The 21,787-nt window shown below is 48.5% G+C and overlaps 1 protein-coding gene across 1 annotated transcript in view; it reads right to left on the reverse strand.

The window, feature by feature from the left end:
• Nucleotides 1–21,787, reverse strand: part of BRME1 (break repair meiotic recombinase recruitment factor 1) — an 837,863-nt gene that overhangs the window by 266,056 nt on the left and 550,020 nt on the right. The window contains exon 7 of the mRNA XM_069652891.1: nt 11,640–11,767. Within this exon, the coding sequence (XP_069508992.1) occupies nt 11,640–11,767 (128 nt within the window). The remainder of the gene's footprint in view (nt 1–11,639; nt 11,768–21,787) is intronic.

A 21,787-nucleotide genomic window follows, 5' to 3' on the forward strand; every position in this document is an offset into this window, starting at 1 on the left:
AGAAATTGCTGCCAAGTGTACCTTTATGGAGGAGAACGCCAGACCCTTTTCCACCAACTGCAACACGTAGGGCAGAACCTGCTCTGGTAAAATGTTCAAAGGGTCCACCCCAGGCTGGTCCTTACAACACACACAAAACCTTTTCCATTTACACGCATAGGAGGCATTCGTGGACGGAGCTCTTGCTGCCTCCAAAATGCGCCGACAGTCACCAGAAAGTTTTAGCAGGCCAAACTCAGAGAAGTCAGGAGCCAAGCCGTCAGGCTGAGAGATCCCAGATCGTGGTGCCAGACAGCACCCTTCTCCTGAGACAGAAGGTCTGGCATCACTTCCAATCGAATCTGCTTCGCAACGGACAGATGAAGGAGATCCGAGAACCACGGCTGCCTGGCCCAGAACAGAGCCACCAGAATCACACGGCATAGGTATCTCCGAATCCATTGGAGGGTCCGTCAAATGAGCGGAAACGGAGGAAATGCATAAGCGAACCGGTCTGCCCACGGGAATGAGAACGCATCCCCTAGAGACTCGGGGTGAGCCCACCTGCTGGCAATGTTACTCACCACCAGTTGAAGAGGTCGAGCGTTGCTCAACCTTAAGGCACTAGAGGAGAGGGAGCTGCTCCGGTAAGTCTTCAGTCTAAGCTGGTATGTTCCGTTACCGGAACTCTCCAGAACCAGACCTCCTCAACTTGAGGAGCTCTTTAATGCAACACACCCCTTTGTTGTTAAGGAATACAATCAAAGGAATTGGTTACCCAAAAGAGCGGGGATACCCACACCGCTACACCAAAGCTGTGGAAGTAAATAAAATACAGTTATAAGGTGAGGACTAGAAAACCAATATACACTATTTTAGTGAGAAAGAGGAATACCTGAAATGAGTTTGGTAGGGCTGTAAGGGTATCAAAGAGTGTAGTCGGGACGTATTACTGGGAAGCAAGAAAACAGATAGGTCAATCCCAAGTTATACCAATCTAAACCCAAAATGCACAAAATTGTAGAAGACTTTCGCTAACAGGAGAGTGGTTTGAGAATTGGAATAAACAACAACAGGAAAAATTAACAAACAGGGAGTTAGTACAGGAAACTACCCCGAACGGCACGAGGGACGCATCTAGTTTCGGGATGGTGCATTGCGTCGGTATAGTGTTCATAAATGGACTGCAGTAGCTGTGGAGTAGAAGTTTAAGTGTCCCAATTTATGAAAAAATCCAGAACAAAATAGAAAATCCAAGGAGAAAAAAAAACTTAACAGTCAAGAAACTGATTGAGCAAAGTTCTACACAGCAAGGACAGGATAATCTGAAATAATGCTTACTTTTTCAAGGGTGACTGAACTCACCACGTACACAGAACAAGTACTTCAATGGCAACTTCCGCAAAAGATCACAGGAGATTAGCACTGACTCGTGGGTAGATGTAAACCCACTGCGGGGACCGTTGGAGTGCTTATGGACCGTTGATCACGGCTGCCGGGAAGTGCAGCGTTCGGAGAAGAACCACAGCGGAAGGCAGTATTAGAAGAAATCGCCAGAAAGGCAAAGGGGATTGCCATGCAGGCGAAACTGTTGCCGAAACAAGTGTATCATCAAATCCAAGGAACAAGAAAGAGAATAGTCGAGGGACGAAATCCGAGGTCAAAAGGTAGGTTGAAAATCCAAATTCAGGCAATGCGGCAAGAAAATGCTAATTAGAAGCAGCGTTGTGAAGTATACAAGCCTATTTTAAACTTCTCCTTGTACGTGGGGGCAGAGCCTATCCCACTGCACATGTGACAGACGGGTCATGTGACCTCCATGGAATCGGGAGTCAGAGCGTCTGTGTCTCCATGGCAACCTCCAGCGCTGCCATAATGGAGATGTGGAAAAGCGAGCAAAGCGGCTGCGTGGCAGTGGCAAACTCGGGGATTTTGTAACAGTGTCCACCCGCAAAGGCCAAGGCAACCCCCTGGCTGCATGGAAGGCCTGTAGTAAGGCAAGAGAGTGAATGTTTGACAAAGGCTCCCAGGTGCGGTCTTCCGGACCGTAGCCCTTCCAGTCCACAAGATAGTAAATGGAACCCCTAGAAATCTTAATGTCCAGGATGGCGGAAACCTCAAACTCCTCCTCCCCATCAACCATCACAGCGGCAGGGCAATGGGGCAGGCAAGTACCCGCGAGGCAAGGTTTAATCAAAGCCACATGAAAAATAGGTTGGATCCGCCAGGTGGCCTGCAGTGACAGCAGCACCGCGACAGGGTTGATAACAGCTGAGACTTTATATGGGCCAACAGGGCAGAAGGGACTTCTTCCCAGGTATTTTCAAATTACGGGTAGATAGCCAAACCTTCATGCCAGGAGAATAGGCAGGGGCAGGAGAACGGCGGGCATCTGCGGTCCTCTTTGCGCTGACCTGGGAACGCAGGAGGTGTAAGCGAACATCCCGATGTAGTTGGTCCATATCTCTAATGCTGGCCAGAGCTGCTGGGTTATCCATGGGCAGCGAAGGATCCAATGGCAGGGAGCACGGATGTAACCCGAATAGGGCATAGAACGGAGACACTCCTGTGGCAGAATGTAATGGCAGGGAGCGCGGATGTAACCCGAATAGGGCATAGAACGGAGACACTCCTGTGGCAGAATGTAATGAATTGTTGTAAGCGAATTGAGCCAACGGTAAAGCAGACAACCAGGATAACTGAAACTGGAGACATAGACATTTCAGATACTGCTCCATAGGAGCATTGAGGCGTTCCGTTTGACCATCCGTTTGAGGATGGAAGGTAGAGGAAAAACGGTCATCGATAAGCAGAGAAGATGTAAGCGCTATCCAAAAGCGCAAGGTAAATTGCGGGCCTCTGTCTGACACGAAAATAGAAGGCAGACCAAAATGTTCAAAGATATGTAAATGCACCAGGTCAGCTAATATTGGAGCGGTAGGTAGACCTGAGCAAGGAATGAAGACTGCATACTTTGTAAAGTAGTCGATTACTACTAGAATGGTGTTCAGTTCTTTGATGGAAGGTAGTTCCACCACAAAATCCATGGAAACCATCTGCCATGGTTTGTATGGCACCGGCCACGGCTGTAGCGGTCTCATAGGTTTGGTCCTAGAAGTCTTACATTGAGCACAGATGCCACAAGTCGACAGGTAATCCATAACATCTCTGGACATCGAAGGCCACCATGACCAACGGCGAAGGGATTCCAAGGTCTTCTGATGACCCAGATGTGCTGCAACCACCGAGTCATGAGCCCATCGCAAGGTATGGATGCGAGCAGGACCAGGAGGCACATAAACCCACCCCTGAATAAAAGGAAGAGCCCCCTGGATGTCCAGATCGAGGGAAGCTACATCGGATGGATTAGTAGCAACCCAGTTCTCGATAATGGAGCGTAGAGAAGGCTGGACTGTACACCCACAAACCACTTTCTCAGCAAGTAAGGGAACAGAATCCTTAAGAGTCTTTTGATCACCTGATGACTGCCTTGATAAGGCATCTGCAGGAACGTGCAAAAGTGCAGGACGATATGTTATGATGAACTGGAATTGAGAGAAGAAAAGGGGCCATCGGGCCTGATGGGCTGTGAGATATTTCATAGTCTTAAACGCCAACAGACTCCGGTGATCAGAATAGACCGTGACAACATGTCTGGTTCCCAGGAGATGATGCCTCCATTCCAAAAAGGCCTCTTTAATGGCAAGCAGTTCCCGTTCTGTGATGGGATAATTTCTTTCATAGGCTGTACGTTTTCTGGAGAAAAAAGCAACTGGGTGTATATCCCCTGTTTGTGAGAGAATAGCGCCTACAGCGTACCCCGAGGTGTCAGCCTCAACGAAGAAAAGAATATCTGTGTTGGGATGCTGTAACAGCGCAGCCGAAGTGAACGCCGCTTTCAATGAGTCAAAAGCCGACTGAGCAGTCGCATCCCAGGCAAAATGGAATTTTGAACTGGTCAGGGCTGTGAGTGGAGCAGCAATAGTCGAAAAGGAATGGATAAAGCAGCGGTAAAAGTTAGCAAAGCCAGAAAAAGACTGTAGGTCTTTAACTGATTGAGTTGTAGGCCATTCAAGGACAGCCTTGACCTTGGACTTGCTCATTTTAATACCCTGGTTTGTGATATTAAAACCTAGAAACTCCACTTCTGTGGAGTGAAACACACATTTTTCGGCCTTCGCATATAGCTGATGTTCGCTCAATCGCTGTAGAATGGTAGAGACATGTTTGATGTGTTGCGCCATTCCATTGAGGCTGAGTAAATGAGTATGTCATTGAGGTACACCACGACAAACTGATCTTGTATATCGTGAAACACGTCGTTCATGAAAGCCTGAAAGGTGGCGGGGGCATTACAAAGTCCGAATGCCATCACTAGGTATTCGAATAGGCCTAAACGAGTCTTGAAAGCAGTTTTCCACTTTTCTCCGTCCCTGATGCGAACGGGATTGTATGCCCCTCTGAGGTCCAATTTGGTGAAGATACTAGAATCGCCCAATTGATCAATGAGGGTGGAAATTAATGGCAATGGATACTGGTTCTTTACTGTCACTTTGTTAAGTGCTCTATAATCAATGCAGGGGCGCAAATCCCCTTCCTTTTTGGGGACAAAAAACAAAGGCGATGCGGCCGGAGATTTGGAAGGTCGAATGAACCCGGTAGCAAGAGCCTTGCCCAAGTACTCTTTCAGAACCTGGTCCTCCTTAAGGGACAATGAATAAACACGTCCCAATGGGATTTTAGCCCCAGGTATCACGTCTATCGGGCAGTCGTACACACAGTGTGGTGGTAGGATTTCAGCCATACCCTTATCAAATACGTCATGAAATTGTGTGTATTCATTAGGAACAGGATTGCTCAAAGAAGCTGTGACTGACCCAATATATGAAGGCAACCCAGACAAGACCCGACTTGGGTTATCATCCACGATTCCCAAAGAGGACAAACAAGAACTGGTACAGGAAGTGGAAGGGAACTGAACCAGGCCTAAGGACCAATTGATCAAAGGATTGTGCAGTCTAAGCCAAGGAATGCCCAAGATCACTCTATAGGCGGGAGCTTGTAGAACATCAAAAACAATGTCCTCAGTATGACCATCTGTTGTGGTCATGGTAATCAGGATGTTTTGTTGGGTTACAAGGACTGAGACAAGGGCTGACCCATCCACAGCACTTACATTTTCTGGGTGTGGTTTCTCCATCAAGACGATCCCAGTTTTAGTGGCGAAGTATTGGTCTATGTAATTCCCGGCAGCCCCGGAATCAATCACCACAGTAATCGGAAAAGGAGTTGCTAAAGCTCCTGAAAAAGTAACCGGCAGTTGGAATAATGCGTTTGAATTTGACAAGGGGAGTCCATAGCTAGACTTCCCGACATAAGGACTCCTTTTACTGTTGAGATTTGGCCTTTTTCTTTGGTTTTTTGGGGCATTCAGGCAATAAGTGTTCTGAGGAACCACAATACATACATAAATTGTGGCTACGGCGGTATTCACATTGTGTAGGAGTCAACGGACACCGAACTGCTCCTATCTGCATTGGTTCTAGGGTAGAGACTCCAGCTATTGGGAGGTCTGGGACAGACAGCGGTATGCTGGGTCGTTTCTCTCCTTTGCGTTCCACCCTTTGTGCGTCGATTTGGAGAACCATATCCAAAACTTCGCTGAAAACGGTGGTAACTACAGGTACCGTGGAAAGTGGGTCCTTTAATTCCTCCGAGAGGCCTTGGCAAAAGAGCGCTGATTTCTTTCTCTTCAGGCCAATCGGTTTCAGCCGCTAACTGGTTGAACCGTGCCAAATAAGAGAGCAAAGGTGTGGATCCCTGCTGTAATTTGAGCAGCTCAAGATTCGAGGCCTGCGAGGTATACCTGGTATCAAAGACCCGGCTCATAGGGGCCAAGAGGGCATCACAGTTGTACGGCACATGGCTGTTTGATTCTAGCAAAGGGTTAGCCCAAGTGGTGGCTGTACCTCCTAAATGCGACAGGATAAATGCTGCCTTGGTGGTAGACATCGGAAAGGACGCAGGACGACACAGAAAGTGCAATTTGCACTGATTAACACAGGTTCTGTAGTTTTTGGGATCTCCCAAAAAAAATTCTGGAGGGGCCAGTGGGAATTGAGCAGAGAGCACAATGGAAGGGGTCTCCTGAGCAGGTGTGGGAAAACCCGTAATAGGAGCAGATGCCCCAGACGCTTTCTCCTGCATGGGTGGAGCAGCTATCACGGATTGTATTTTGTTTATCCGCTTTTGGAACTCGTCTTTCATGGAAAATTTCAACAGGAAAAATAACAAACAGGGAGTTAGTACAGGAGACTACCCCAAACGGCACGAGGGACGCATCTAGTTTCGGGATGGTGCATTGAGTCAGGATAGGATTCATGAATGCACTGAAGTAGCTGTGGAGTAGATGTTTAAGTGTCCCAATTTATGAAACAATCCAGAACAAAACAGAAAACCCAAGGAGAAAAAACCACTTAACAGTCAAAAAACTGATTGAGCAAAGATCTACACAGCAAGGACAGGATACTCTGAAATAATGCTTACTTTTTCAAGGGTGACTGAACTCACCACGTACACAGAACGAGTACTTCAATGGCAACTTCCGCAGAAGATCACAGGAGGCTAGCACTGACTTGTGGGTAGATGTAAACCCACTGCAGGGACCGTTGGAGTGCTTTTGGACCGTTGATCACGGCTGCTGGGAAGTGCAGCATTCGGAGAAGAACCGATAGCGGAAGGCAGCAGTAGAAGAAATTGCCAGAAAGGCGAAAGGGATTGGCGTGCAGGCGAAACTGTTGCCGAAACGAGTGTATCATCAAATCCAAGGAACTAGAAAGAGAATAGTGGAGGGATGAAATCTGAGGTCAAAAGGTAGGTTGAAAATCCGAATTCAGACAATGCGGCAAGATAACGCTAATTAGAAGCAGCGTTGTGAAGTATACAAGCCTATTTTAAACCTCTCCTTGTGCGTGGGGGCAGAGCCTAACCCGCCGCACACGTGACAGACAGGTCATGTGACCTCCATGGAATCGGGAGGCAGAGCGTCCACGTCTCCATGGCAACCTCCAGCGCTGCCATAATGGAGATGAGGAAAAGCGAGTGAAGCGGCTGCGTGGTAGTGGCAAACTCTGGGATTTCGTAACATGCAAATTCATGGCACTGTTTGTTCTCCCTCGTTGCGAAGAGATGCAACAGAGGACGGCCCCACTTCTGGAAGATCATGGACACCTGTTGCTCCTTCAGCTGCTATTCATGGAGCTGGCCTACCTCCCTGCTGAGCACGTCTGCCTGCACATGCAACACTCCCGGCAGATGAAACGCCACAATGCCAATGTCGTGCAACAGAGCCCAAAGCCACAGTTCTTGTGCTTCTTTCGATTGCATCCTGGAATGCGTGCCCCCCCTGTTTCCTGAGATAAAACATCGTGGTGGTATTGTCCGTCAACACCCTCATCACCGGACCGCGTATGCACGACAGAAACGATTTCAGGGCACAATGTACCGCTCTCAACTCGAGCACATTGATATGGAACCGCAACTCCACCAGAGACCACAGGCCATGGACCTGCAAGCCCTCGAGATGCGCCCCCCATCCTGTCTGAGAGGCATCTGTCACAATTGTAAAGCGGAACTTCGGTTCCAACAACGGCATGCCCTGAACCAGATTGTCCGAGCACTGCCACCATCGAAGAACTTCTACCAGACCGCCGTCGATCACCACCTTGTCGGACCATGATCCGTGACTCTAATCCCACCGGTCGGTATGGAACTCCTGCACCGGCCTCATGAAGAGATGACAGTTTTTCACCAGTGGAATGCAGGACGCCATGGCCCCCAGCAGTGACATGTAGGTCCGGACCGACAGCCTTGTACCGATCTTCCACTCTGCCGCTCTTTGCCGGAGCTTCATAAACCTCTCGCCCGAGGGCTTCACAAGACCTAGCTGAGTCTGAAACTCTGCCCCCAGAAACACCAAGTCCTTGGAAGGCCACAGAAAGGACTTCTCGAAGTTCACAGCGAAGCCTCGCTGTTGCAACAGCTGCATGGTAGCGCAGAGACTTCCCTGCGTCTCCCCCAGCGAAGAACCGCATACCAGCCAGTCGTCCAGGTATGGGTAGACGTGATGACCTTCCTGTTGGACCACGCCAGCGCCAAACATTTTGTAAAAGTCCTGGGAGACGACTTTAAACCGAACGGGAGCACTCTGAACTGGTAATGATCTTCTCCTACGACAAACCGCAGAAACATGCAGTGTCATCGATGCATGGGAATGTGGAAATATGCGTCCTGTAAATCCAACGAGGCCAGAAACTTGCCCGGCTGTACAGACCGAATGACTTCCTGAAGCATGAGCATCTTGAACTTCAGGCGTTGCAGAGTCTTGTTCAACGCCCGAAGATCCAGAATGGGTCGCCACTTGCTGTTGGGTTTCTTCACCACAAAGTAACAGGAATAAACCCCTTGGCCTTTCTCGGCCACCGGAACCTATTCTATAGCCCCTTTCTGTAGCATAAGGACGTAGGATGTAAAGGTGAGGTTGCACGGTATACACTGGAGGAATGGGAACCGGGGAAAACTTGAACTCCAGAGAGTGGCCCAGACGCACCATGTCCAATACCCAACGGTCCGATGTAATCTTGCACCACTCGTCCATGTGCAGTGCTACCCTGCCGCCCAGCAGAGTTCCCTGATGACAGTCATTGCTGTGGCTTAGCTTGTCTCCCCTTGGAGGAAGAGGCCTGCCCACCTCTTTTCCTGGAGGCCTGAAAGTCCCGACTCTTCTGCGTCGACTGCGCCGACCTCCTATACCCCTGGAAGGAGTAACCAGACCGACCGATCAATTTTCTCAGAAAACAACTGCTCCCCCTCACAGGGCATGTCGAAAACATTATAATGCACCTCTGGGTGAAAGTCTGTGCACTTAAGCCAGGCCTGTCGACGCAGCACAACGCCGTTGTTTATCTGTTTAAAACCAGACTCTGCCAAGTCCACAGCAATGTTAATACTATGATTGGACGCCTCCTCCCCTTCGCGTACCAACAGCATGGCAGCTTTACGGTGTTCCTCAGGCAGATGTTCCAACAGAGGCGCTAGCCAATGCCACATCTCACAATCATAGCGAGCCGTGATTGCGAACGAATTGGCCGCTTTCACCGTCGTCGCCCCAACAGTCAAAACCTTTTTCCCGAAGGCATCCTGTCTCCTGGCGTCACTGTCGGGAGGGGTAACACATTTGGTGCTGACTCCTGGCTATACGGCTAGCCGCCGCCGACACAACCGATTCAGGCGTGGGCTGCGACACTAAGCACTTCGGTGTAGAGTCCGGGGCCTTAAACTTCTCCAGCCTCCCTTTGACAGCCGGTTCTGAGACGGGATGTCGCATTGTGCGCAGGCCCTCCTGCCACACGTGGTCCAGGATAGGTACGGCAAACACAGCTTTCCATCTCTTGCCCATGTGGTCAAACAGGAAGCACTCCTTCCGCTCCTCCTTAGGAGCCAACCCAAATTCCACACATGCCTTCGCCATCATGGCATGGAACGCCCCAACATCATCGGGAGGAGACGGTTGTGCCGGACTACGAGGCAAGTCCACCTCAACATCAGAATCCCACGCTGGCCAGGGGCAGGTCGAGACTTCTTAGCCGGAGGCTCAGCCGATGCCGCCCGCCGATCCGCCGCTTGAACAGGCCTTTCAGAGGCCAGGCTACGAACCAACCCCACCTCCGAGGCAGGGTAGGTACCCTCATTCAGCCAACACACCAACCGCTGATTGCGGTCCTTAAGCGTCTTCCACGAAAACCCTTTACAGAGCTCGCAAGAATCAGCCGAGTGATGGGGTAAAGGCAATAGAGGCAGTCCATATGCCGTCCCCCTCATACACCTTCTTCAGCCCGCAAGTCGCACAGGGCCGGAACAGAGACTTCTTCATTCCAGAAGACATTGCAAAATCCAATCGCACAAGCACGTGCAGAAACCACAACGAGCACGAGGTGATCCCAACACTTTGGAGACGGTTGAAATCTGAAGGGAAGCCGCGGGGGCGGGGCCATTTATACCCTACGTCCTATTGGTGGTGGCTAAAGCACCCAAAAAAGGACGTTGATAGGTGTCAGAATCGGAAACTACCACCCCCGAAAGCTCCTCACCTGACTCCTTGGAGGAAACCTCCTGGGTAGATGTCTTTGGTCTCCTTCTCCCCTTCTTCTTGATCTCTTGCGGGTCTTCGTCCGTCTTGGTGCTCTTCCTTCCCTTTTTGTCCTTCTTGCGCTCGTAGAGATAGGGACGAGCTCCACTTGAGGCCACCCTGACAGTGGTAGGTACAAGCTGTCAGGTGGACCCAGGGGAGCCAGTCCCGTAACGCCAGGGAAAAAGCCAGCAACGGCAGTAAAAACCCTGTAGATGGCGAGTCCTTGCTGGCAGGGAGTGAGTCGGAAGTGGAAGAGGCCGGTGAATGGTATACAGTAACAGTACTTGAATCCAAGTATTACCGGACGAGGTAGACTGATGTCGAAAAGGATTGGAAGAGAGTCCACTGCGATCCAAGGAAAGCAGAAGCGGAGGCTGCACACGAGCAGTCAGGAGGGAAGGTAAGGCTATACTGCAGGTAAGAAGAGTGAGAGAGGGAGAGAGAGAGAACTGGTACAGGAAGCCGAGAGAGAGTGGAGAATGAGAGAGAATGAGAGAGCGAACGGAAGCGGGAGCGAGCAAGGAAGGGATAGAGAGAGAACTGGTACAGGAAGGCGAGAGAGTGTGGAGAATGAGAGAGAATGAGAGAGCGAACGGAAGCGGGAGCGAGCAAGGAAGGGAGAGAGAGAGAAATAGTAAGGGAGAGCGAGCGGGAGCAAAAGCGGGTGACCAAGAGTTAAGGAAAAAAGCGCTAGAGAGAGAGAGAGAGCTCAAGCCGGAGAGTGATCGCGAAGGGGCGCGAAGGAACGCCTTACAGTACGGAATCCCGTACAAAAAGAAAGAGCCGAGAAACAGGGAAAGTCAAAGCGGGCTGAGTACTAGGAAGAATAGTATCAAAGGACCAAGCTCAAGGAGCAGCACTACAGGCGAAGTTAGCGAAAGGCTGACAATGCGAGTTGCAACGCACAGCGTTGTGGGCGTGGCTACCTTTTAAAGGAAAAGGACCAAAAAGACTAGAACGGTAAGGGCCGCAAGGTGCCTAAGTAAGCCTCCATCTTTTCCACAGTGTCCAGGGTCGCGTTGTGACAATAGGACACTGAAGTGTCGAAGTTTTCCATAGGAAAACGCTAAGTTAAAATGACCGAGGTTCCTAGCCTGACGACGGAGAATATTCACAGCATGTGAATCCATGAAAGATCCAATCCTGGAGAACTTTCTAATACGCAGGCATGCAGCCAGGACATGCCATGAGTTTGCAGGATGTGGCACTGAGTACATTAGAAAACATAAAGTGAAAAACATGGTGCAGGAGTGATCTTGTGTTTCCTGTCTAATTTCAAGGCGCATCTGTCACCTTTGGGCTTATAGTTCTCTTAGACTCACAGTGTCTTTCAAGCAGCAGTTACTATGACATACTGAAGGTCATTGGCACATTAAGGTGTCACTCCATTTTATGTGTGTCTAAATGAGCGGAAGGCACTCCCCATTCTTAAATTGCATATGGTAAAACCAGATCCAACCAAATGTCTTACCTGAGCTGGGTATCACCATACCAGTACATCATTTCAGAGTCCCTGGTGAGCAGGAGACTGGGATTGGGACTTGTGCTCCTTCCGTCAGTGCAAAGGGGAATTTCATGATCAAGTTTCATTGCCGGCACCTGTTCAAAAGAAGCCATGGCAAGGTTAGTCCAATTTACTCACTAACAGTGAAGCTTCTTATCCTGGTCCTCTTTCCTCCATACCCACACGACATACCCTCCCCTGTGGAAAAGACAGGAGCATTAGGGGGCAACAGAATTGCAAACATTACAATTGAAGCCGGGCCACATGTGTGGCCCGCCCGCTCCTGGGTGCTGCCTCTCATGCACTTTCCAGCTCTACCCGACTTCCCCATCTAAGTGGATATTACTGGCAGATGCTCATTCACTTATTCTGTCGCCCGAATGATGGTTGCATGGAGGTACCCTTCCTCAGAGGAGCAATCACCTGAAATCTGCAAAAGTCATGAACTTCTCACCCATGAGATCCTTCTTAGGTGATTATTCCTAACTCCTGCAATGCAAATGATGGACTCCCCGATTTCCCGCAGAAGTCTCCTCCAGGCCTTACCCATTTGGTGTCTAGCCAGTCGATTATTTTCATTGTCCCAGACCACTTACATGCCCACAGCTTTGACATCAGTGTTGACAGTGCTGCCTGCGGCTACCCTCTTTACTAACACCATCGCCCACAGGTTTAGAGTCTCTCACTCCAAACTGGCCCCGACAGAATTAGTAAATAAATCGAAAGCATTGGATTGCTGCTACCTCAGCAGATGCCGTCCCGAAAGAGAGAGGAAGAGGTAATGTAATTGCTGTACCTATAACTCCATGATTCCTTCCTGGTGGAAGCAGATGTCACTGCTACCAAGACATTGCAAGTGATGTGCATTGGCATACAGACGTAAAGAGGCTGCACAAATAGTCAAATTAGTTATTTTCTTATTTATAGCAGATGCGTGTGGCGTCTGCAGTAAATAAGAAAGTGATGTATCCTATCCAGTACCACAGTCTGAATATTATGTGTGGCATAAAAGCTTTACGCAGCGTCCAATAATACAGGATTCCGCCCATCAGGGAGCAGGCTGGACATTCACAGGTGCTGCAATGCTCCATAGATCCCCATGGAGCCAATGTCCTCAAAGACATCTAAATCCCTCTCCCCCCGGGATCCCTAAATCCTGGGGGAAAAGGAAATGGGAGAAAATAACCAGCGCTCCTCCCTCTTCTGCAACTAGAAGCTGGAACACATAAAAAAACAGATTCCTTGCATTCTAGAATTCCTCCAACTGTTTATGGTCTTTTTCAAAACCTCTTGTCCTCAAAACCTTTACAGGCTTCTACTTAACAAGGTCCTACATATAACCCTGTTTGCTGCTTGAAGGCTTTGTCTTCTCTAAACGTGTGGATTCAAACAGCAGATTTGGAGGCTCATAGTACTGTCACTACCCAATACTGAATGGGTCCTGCTTCTTGCAATTTAAGTCTCTATGCTGGAATGTATTTGCATAACCTGTACAACTCCCCACAGCAGCTATCTATTTAACTCTGTGTCCTCCCTTGCACTGAAATGGGAGGATACTTGTGTTTTACTGTCTGGGATCACAAGCCATGAGCTACATTGAGAAAATCAGTAGTTGAAAAGTAACTAACTGGCACTGCAACTGCTCCAGGGTTCACGCATAGCACCTGCAACTTCGGAGATGAGTGCATCCAGGCGTAAGTGTCGGCACGCCAACCCACATCTTTGAACATGATATTTTCCTGCAGAAAACATATACATATACCTAAGCAAGACCCGTCGTGATTTTCAGGAAACAATAAAGAGATGCACGATTTGTAAGAAAACACAGTTTAATACAACTGCAATAACAGCAGGGAGGTCATCGGGTCTTGTGAGACCGCAAAACTGAGAGCTCTCAACCCGCCTACATTTGGCTAAAGTATTTAAAGGCAAAAGCCACACAATGGAATATATTCTAGCCATTAGGTATAAGTACATTCTAACCCTCCTATTGGCTCCTGACTATGCAGACCAATTAAAACAGAAATTGGCCTACCCTGACTGGCTACTTCAACAATTGTTAGAATGGATTTCTAAACTCTGCTCTGGTGAACAGATGTTTAGGAGGTCACCCTTGTTAGTGAAACAGGGGACACTTCTGCAAAGTTAGCCAGGACAATTCAAGGTAGCTTGGAAAGCAGTCAGTCTCAGAAGTAGTGGAGATGAGCACACACAGTAGGATGACAAGAATTACCCTTAGACAGTATTATATCAAAATTACACAATTTAATAGGCCCAGAATAAACACAAGTGAATAATGGAAAACACAGTAATGTCACTGCTTAAACACACACAATGTAAAACATATGTACAGTCACTTAGCGGTCAATACGGTAAAGTGTGGATTCCAGCCAAAACCTGTAAGGAGGGGAAGCAGACAAACTTTAACACAAAGGCAAACCCAGAGATGGATTTCCCTAACTTAATAAGTCCAGCCCTACAAAGATTGGAGCCTTGTGTCAGGTTCGTACATACAAGAGCTCTGTGATGCGTAAAAGGGGGTGGTAAAGATAGAAGAGAATTCTGGAGCGAGGCAGAGTCAGGGGAGGATCTGCTACAGAGAACAAAGCGGTTCCCAACTTTTGTACAGCTTTAGGAAGCGGAGGCCACCCAAACCAAGGCAAGGACCACAAGGGTTCCTTTGTGTGTAAAAAGGGAATGGATGATCTAGGGGCACCGGTAAGTGGTATGATTAAACACCGCCCTTAGCTCACTCTGGGTACAAACTCGGCAGGTTTGAAGAAGATTGTCTGGAGTACGAAATCCCCTCCTTGGTTAAGCTTCAAAGTGCACAGGTGCTGCGGGTGCAGATGCAGGTCTGGTTTACAACTGGAGCTGGATCTCTCATCACAAATTCAGGACAAAGAAAGCACTGATGCAGCTGGTCTGAGGGCAATTGAAGAAAGGCAGGAAAGTCACCAGCAGTTATCGCCACTGTGGCAGTGACGCAGGGGCACCCAAATCTTGCGGTCTGACGCACGCTTCACTCTCGCGGCCCAAAGCAGCTGGGACAAAGTAATTTGGCAAGAAGATGCTTTGTAGTGCGATCTAGGATTCCCCCAAAGCTCTAGACAAAGCTCGATTAACCGATTCTCCAGCAAGGATGACAAAGTGGAAGCTGGTCAGTCCACTGGAGGGCCCAGGGACACACCTGAGAAGGCTCATTTGCAGGGCACCAAGGAGACGACGAGACGACGACGAGACGACGACTCGAAAGACGCAGGGCCGAACGGCCTCACATACCAGGTGTTAAAAAATCAGCCAAAACTTTGGTCAAAACTGCTATACTATCTCTTTCAAGGAATAATGAGGGAAAAAACTTTTCCTCCATCGTGGAAGAATGCAGTGATGATCCCATTCTTCAAAGGGGGTGACAGGCTAAGTCCAAAATGCTATAGACCCATAGCTCTCTTGGATATAGACAGCAAAATATTCATGAGAATATTGATGAGGGAACTTTCCCTTTGGGTAGAATCAAACGAAATTCTCCCCCCGCACCAAACAGGTTTCAGGAAGGGTCTTTCTACCAGCCTTAATGGCCTTACACTGAACCTGTTGAGCGAAAGCTCGAATGAGAAAGAAGGCTCGCCGTTGTATGGGGCATGGGTAGATCTGTCCAGGGCATTTGACATGGTGGACAGATCACTCCTATGGCAGAAAATGAGCAAACGGGGAATTCCAGCCCCCCTGCTGGCTATGCTCGTTGAACTACATAAAAACACTACGATCAGAGTGAGGCTGGATGACGCCGGCAACCTCTCAGAAGCAATCCAGGTTCTAAAAGGGGTACGACAAGGTTGCTTGGGTGCACCTTTGCTTTTCAATCTTTTCCTCTCAGACATAGGAGACTTCTTGGCCTCGGCGTCGCTGATCTGTCCCAGGATCAACAGCAGAAGAATTCACTGGCTGGCCTATGCGGACGATCTCGTTCTCTTGGACGGATCAGCATTAGGACTGCAACATCTCTTATCTAAACTCAATGAATACGCCAAGTTAAATGGCCTTAAAATAAACCCACTAAAATCTAAGGTCCTGGTTTTCAAACACCCAAGAAAAAAGGTAACATCAAGGATCTGGGTTTTGGATAACGAGGAAATTCCCAGAGTAGATGAGCTAACATACCTGGGATACGAAGTCTTAGCCCATCCAACTGTAAACAAGGCGAATGCATCCATTCACAACAAGACCTCGAAAATCATTGCGCAAATGAAAAACCTAAATGGAAAATTTTGTAAATTTTCACTGTTACCACTCAAGAAATTCTACGTAGGCAAAGTAGTTCCTGTCCTCCTCTACGGATTGGAGGCAAAACCTCTGCTGTGGAACTATGATTGGTACAAAATCGAGGGCCTTATTTGGAAATCCTCCATCAGGCTTCCAATGTGTACATCGTCAGCTAGTCTGAGGTTCGAATTAGGCTTGACCTCACTGAGCTGCTACGCAGAGTGGAAACTCCTCTCACTATACCGTAATATAATCACAGCCAGTGAGGCCACCCTCTTTTTCGACATAAATCAACATCTAAAGAAAGCAAAATCAAAACAGCTATCGAGCCTAGAAAAGAAGATCGGACAGATTCTGCATAAGCTTGATTTAACAACAGAAACCCTGCTACAAAACCCTTTGAAAGTAAAAAAAAACCTAAAAATGGCTGACTGGATCGACACAATCACAAGAGTCAGAAACTTAAAATCACTGAACTATTTCCTGATAGTAGACAGGAAACTGGGAACCATGCCACGCTATCTGGAAAAATTCCCAGATCGTGAAACAAGAAACAGTTTTCTCAGACTACGTCTGAATTTAGCCCACACAGGAGAAATACTGGCTCAAAGAAACCAGGGAGAGAAGGCAATAAAATTCTGTGAAATCTGCAAAACTCCGAACCTCCAAACCTTGAAACACTTGCTATTGGAATGCGAAGGCACATGGGCCATTAGAGTGTCTTTTCTGAGGAGATTCGTCAGCAGAGAAGAGAGCTTAATCCAAGATGCATTCTGGAACAGACTGATCTCCGGCCAGGAAATTATGCTCACTGCCGCGATAGTAAAAGTATCAGAGGAACTCACCATTTTAACAAAGCATCAAAAGATGACACAGTCTAATGAGCTGCCGGGTGGTCACTCATTGGCCTTTCAGGATTTTTAGCTACTCCCTGGCTTCCGAGAACCGTTAGTAATTTTATCTAAGGAAATGCACTATGCTTTTGTAAAGGTTTTCTTGTAAAACCAAAAACAAATAAATAAATAAATAAAATAAAAAAGTAATTGGTCCCACCACTCCAAGGGTTGAAGCACCTTTGCAAATCTTCGGAGATTGTGTGCAAAGCAGGGCTATAACGGGACAACAGCGTGCTCAGGGTGCCAAACATTCTCTTTGCGGTTCCGCATAGTCCTTGGATCTTATTTGCTCCTCTGGATACTTGTCTTTGTGTATAGGTTGATTCAAACCTATGGGTGATCTGCAGGTTTGCACTCAGGACCCCTCTTCATATCCCAAGGTCCAGTGCATGATCACACCTGGCCAATGAAGACACCTGCCCCACTCATGCACGCCAGAAGTGGTCCAATTAGGGACCACTGCAGCTCATGCTCTCGTGCACACTAGCCTTCCTGGCACCAATATTGCGGATTGGGACCAGACAGTCCCAGCAGTGGAGTCACTTTGCTGAATATGTTGGGGGACATGACATCTAAATGAAAGGGGCTCCTGCCAAATGAGTGGGACAAAATGGTGTGCCACAAAAGTTGGGGGGTGGGGAGGAGAAACCCTCTTGTCCTACCCTATACATTTCTTTTCTTCTCTCCAGCAGAGGGCGCTCCTCTCGAGGCCGCGGCGTCGATGTCCCCCGGCGGCCTCCGTCGAGCACCAACGTCATCCACTGTATAAGAGCCTCGAGCGAGCCTGTTGGCTTCAGTTCTGTTTTTTCGTATGTTGTAGCCCATGGATTTTAATTAACTAATGGCGTGCCTCTTTTGACACAAGCCTTAAAAGGATTTAGAGTGAAATTCATGTAAACTGTACTGTGGGGTTGGTTGGGAGGGTCGAGGAGGAATACGTGGGAGGAACATCCAATCGAAAGAACGTTACAGTTGGTAAGTAACTTGTTCTTCGAATGGATTGTGTCCTCCCACATATTCCTCATCTTAGATAGACTCCCAAAGCAGTTTTGTCTCGGAGGTGGGAGTACAGTATCCTTTTCCAATCATGTACAGAATGTAGTACAGATTTTGCAAACAGACCCCCTTGAGAAGAAGTCGAGTCCAATGCATAATGTTTTATAAAGGTGTGCATAGATGATCATGTGGCTGCTGCACAAATATCTTGCACAGGGACACCACTTTTTAATGCTGTAGAAGTTGCCATGCCCCTGGTCGAATGAGCTCTTAGTCCATCAGGCGGTTCTTTTCCTGCCAATCTATAACATTCTGTTATGGCTAAAATTATCCATCTGGATAAAGTTTGTTTTGTTACCGGAAGGCCCAGTATACGTCCAGTGTATCCCATGAAAAGTTGATCACACTGGCGAATCTTTGCAAATCTTGAGATGTAAAAACTAAGAGCTCTCCTGGGATCTAGTCTATGAAGTCTTTCCTCTTCCTTGCTTGCATGAGGAGGAAGGTAAAATGTAGGCAAAGTTATCTTTTGTGACAAATGAAAATCCGAAACAATTTTTGGCAGAAAAGAAGGTTTAACCCTAAGAACTACTTTGTCCTTATAAAAGATGGTGTGAGGAGGTCCGCTCGAAAGCGCCTGCAACTCACTTACCCTGCGGGCTGATGTCAATGCTACAAGAAGAATTGTTTTTAAAGTAAGGAGCCTTAAAGGGCAAGAATGTAAGGGCTCAAATGGAATACATGTGAGAAATTTTAAAACTAGATTTAGATCCCACACTGGAACCTGGAAAGGTATTGGGGGAAAAACATTATTTAAACCTTTAAGGAATTGAATTATCAAAGGTATTTTAAAGTAAGATTCTTCTTTAGAAGAGCGCTTAAAGATGGATAGCGCTGCTAAATATCCCTTTATTGTCCCAACCTGAAGCCCCAGATTGGCCAAATGTAACAGAAAAGATAAAATTGTGGGGATATTACATTGAAAAGGGTCCACATTCTTTTCTCTGCACCAGCTACTGAACTTGTTCCAACTACACCGATACAGAGACTTACAGGCCGATTTATGGAATTAATGTGCGCTGAAAATTTCTGCGCAAGCGTGCGAAAGCGTGCGAATCGCAGTGCAAGTGCGAAAATCGCTGCGAAACCTGCGCACAGCAAATCATGGTAGTCCATGCGCTGGTAAATCCATGGATGTGCGCTAAAATCCTGCGTGGCGCACGCTGGCGCACACGTCTTCAAACAGCGTGCGCTACGCGCACAGCGAAAGCGTACATAGCGCAGCGCACACAACAAAAGTAGGCGTAACACGGGGCGTAACACGCGGAATGGGGAACAACGCGTGAAAATATGGGCGTCACGGGGGAAGTACAGGAGGCAAATCCGCGGAACGCCCACACGCACGCCTACAACATGTAATCGAACGGGGCCAACGCGTGCGCCAAAAAAGACGCGCTAATCCGGAAACACGTACGCCAGCAGGAAGCAGGCGTACGTGGACCCACGCAGCATAAAAGTGCGTGCAAACAACAAACAAGCTTAGACGCTAAGATGAATATACCGTTCCTTGCAGCAGTGGTCGTGGGATACCGCAGGAGGAGGATAGTCAGGGCCAGAATATTTACACCCAGAACCAGCCTTTTTGGGATGCCTGATGACCAGGTGTATGTGAGGTACAGGTTTCCACCTCACATAATACTCGACCTGGTGAGTGAGTGGGAGGATGACCTCACATCACCCACCCTGTGCTCCCAAGCACTGAGCCCCTTGGAAAAGGTGCTCAATGTACTGCACTTCTTGGCCACTGGTTCATTTCAGGGGACAAGTGCCATAGTGGGGGGGGTAAGAGGCCACGCAGCCACACTGCCTGCACCAGGTGTTGGCCATCATGACTGCACGCCCATCAGTCCGCAGGTACATATACCTGCCCAGAACACCTGCAGAAAGGCAAGCTGTCGTCCAGGATTTTTACGGGGTGGCACACTTCCCCAAAGTGCTAGGTGCCATTGACTGCACCCATGTGGCTCTACGTCCTCCCAGGGCAACTGAGCACATCTACAGAAACTGCAAGCACTGGCATTCCATCAACGTGCAGGTAGTATGTGATGCCAAGGGAATCATCAACTCAGTATATGCCAACTATCCAGGGTCCACCCATGACAGTTTCATTTACAGAATGTCAACCCTAAACCGGGACCTAGAAGCTGGGCGGCATGGCGATACATGGCTGCTTGGTAAGTATAAATGCCCCTGCACATGCATGCATGTCAGATACTGAGTAATGTCACAACCTCACTAATGATACCCATCATCACCTCCCCAGGGGACAGTGCCTACCCTCTGAGAACCCACATGATGACGCCAATTCGGAACCCCACCACACCACCCGAGGTAAGATACAACACAGCCCATATTGCAACCCGGGGCATAGTGGAGCGCACATTCGGAGTGCTCAAGTAACGCTTTCGCTCCCTTGACCACTCTGGTGGGCAGCTGCTATACGCGCCCCCAGTAGTGTGCAGGATCATAGTGGCAGCATGTGTCCTGCACAACGTTGCAACACGCCGGGGCCTGCCGGTGGACATGGTGGTGCCCCCACATCCCCAATCACAAGCACGGCCGCTGTGCATGGGGGGAAAGGGCACGAGGTGAGGCAGCCCGTACGCAGCTGGTGGCTAATTACCTCACCTAAAATCACACCCCTGTGGAGTGCACACAGCCCTGGCACATACCAGCTGACAATCAATGATGATGACATAAGGGACAGTCAACTGTCACAACCATACCAGCCTGAGATTGGTCACCTGGAATTGTTACATTGTGTGCATCCCTACCTACCCAAAGACAACCAATGCTGTGTCACAAAAAGACACACATTTATGCTGCATGAATGACTACCCCCTTGCAAAATACAACATGAAAATAGCGCCATGTCACCCAACCCCTCCCCATCTCCGCCACCCAACACACCATGGCATGTCCTGCAATGTGAAAGCAAACAAAGGAATGCACAACACATGACACAAGTGCCACAAAGTGCACTGTCCCAAATGAAAACAGGCCACAGACAATATGCTCCCAGTAATCAATAACAAACTGCATACATGACCAAATACTTACCAGCAACACAATACAGCAACACAGCATGAATCATTGCCAAAATATGACAGTACAAACTCAAAGTAATGTAAGTCATACAACCTCAATAAACCAGCACATTGACCCCTTCCAACTCCAGAGTGTTGCTGTCAGGCAAATGTGTCAGTGTACTGCATACAACATGAACTGCCTCCACAAAGGAGACGGCCTTGGGAAGACATGAAGAAGGTACCTGCGAATAAGGAGGAAGATATGGATGCACAAGCACATATCAATACACCATGCAGTGTTCAATTCAAAAACAAACCCCACTAGGGATGTCCACACAGTTATGACTACAGACTGCCCACACAGCTCATGGGAGCCCAATGTCACTGTGTAAGTCACTGTCACTTGGTCACACCCTTTGCGAGCCCATGGAAACGTGAAGCAGGAGGGGTGTGTGTGTCAGGAACCCAAGCATCTATCCCAAACACAGGACAAGCCTGCATGTGCCCAGCCGGAATACACAGTGGATGCCCACAGGAGCCACACAAGGAAACACACTGTAAAAAAATAAAAAATAAAAAATAATATGGCCAAGTGGGAGCCAGGGGGGGAGGCCACCCAGGAGGTCTGAGGACAGGGTGCACACCAACACCCACCTGTGTGGATGTTGCGAGAAAAAAAACACCTCCATGGGCTCATGGCCTGCACGGCTACGCTACTGTGGGAGAAGTGCTGCTGTCACTCTCATCACCCTCAGCTGCTGCATCAAGAGGTGGTGGTGCTATGGGAGGCAGCCCACGCAAAGCCCTGGTATGGTCCTCCATGGCAGCAAGCATGCGGGTGTGGAAGGTCTTGTTCTGGAGGATGATAGTA

The sequence above is a fragment of the Ambystoma mexicanum genome, chromosome 3q, assembly GCF_040938575.1.
Source record: "Ambystoma mexicanum isolate Mex_15411 chromosome 3q, UKY_AmexF1_1, whole genome shotgun sequence".
Classification (NCBI taxonomy): domain Eukaryota; kingdom Metazoa; phylum Chordata; class Amphibia; order Caudata; family Ambystomatidae; genus Ambystoma; species Ambystoma mexicanum.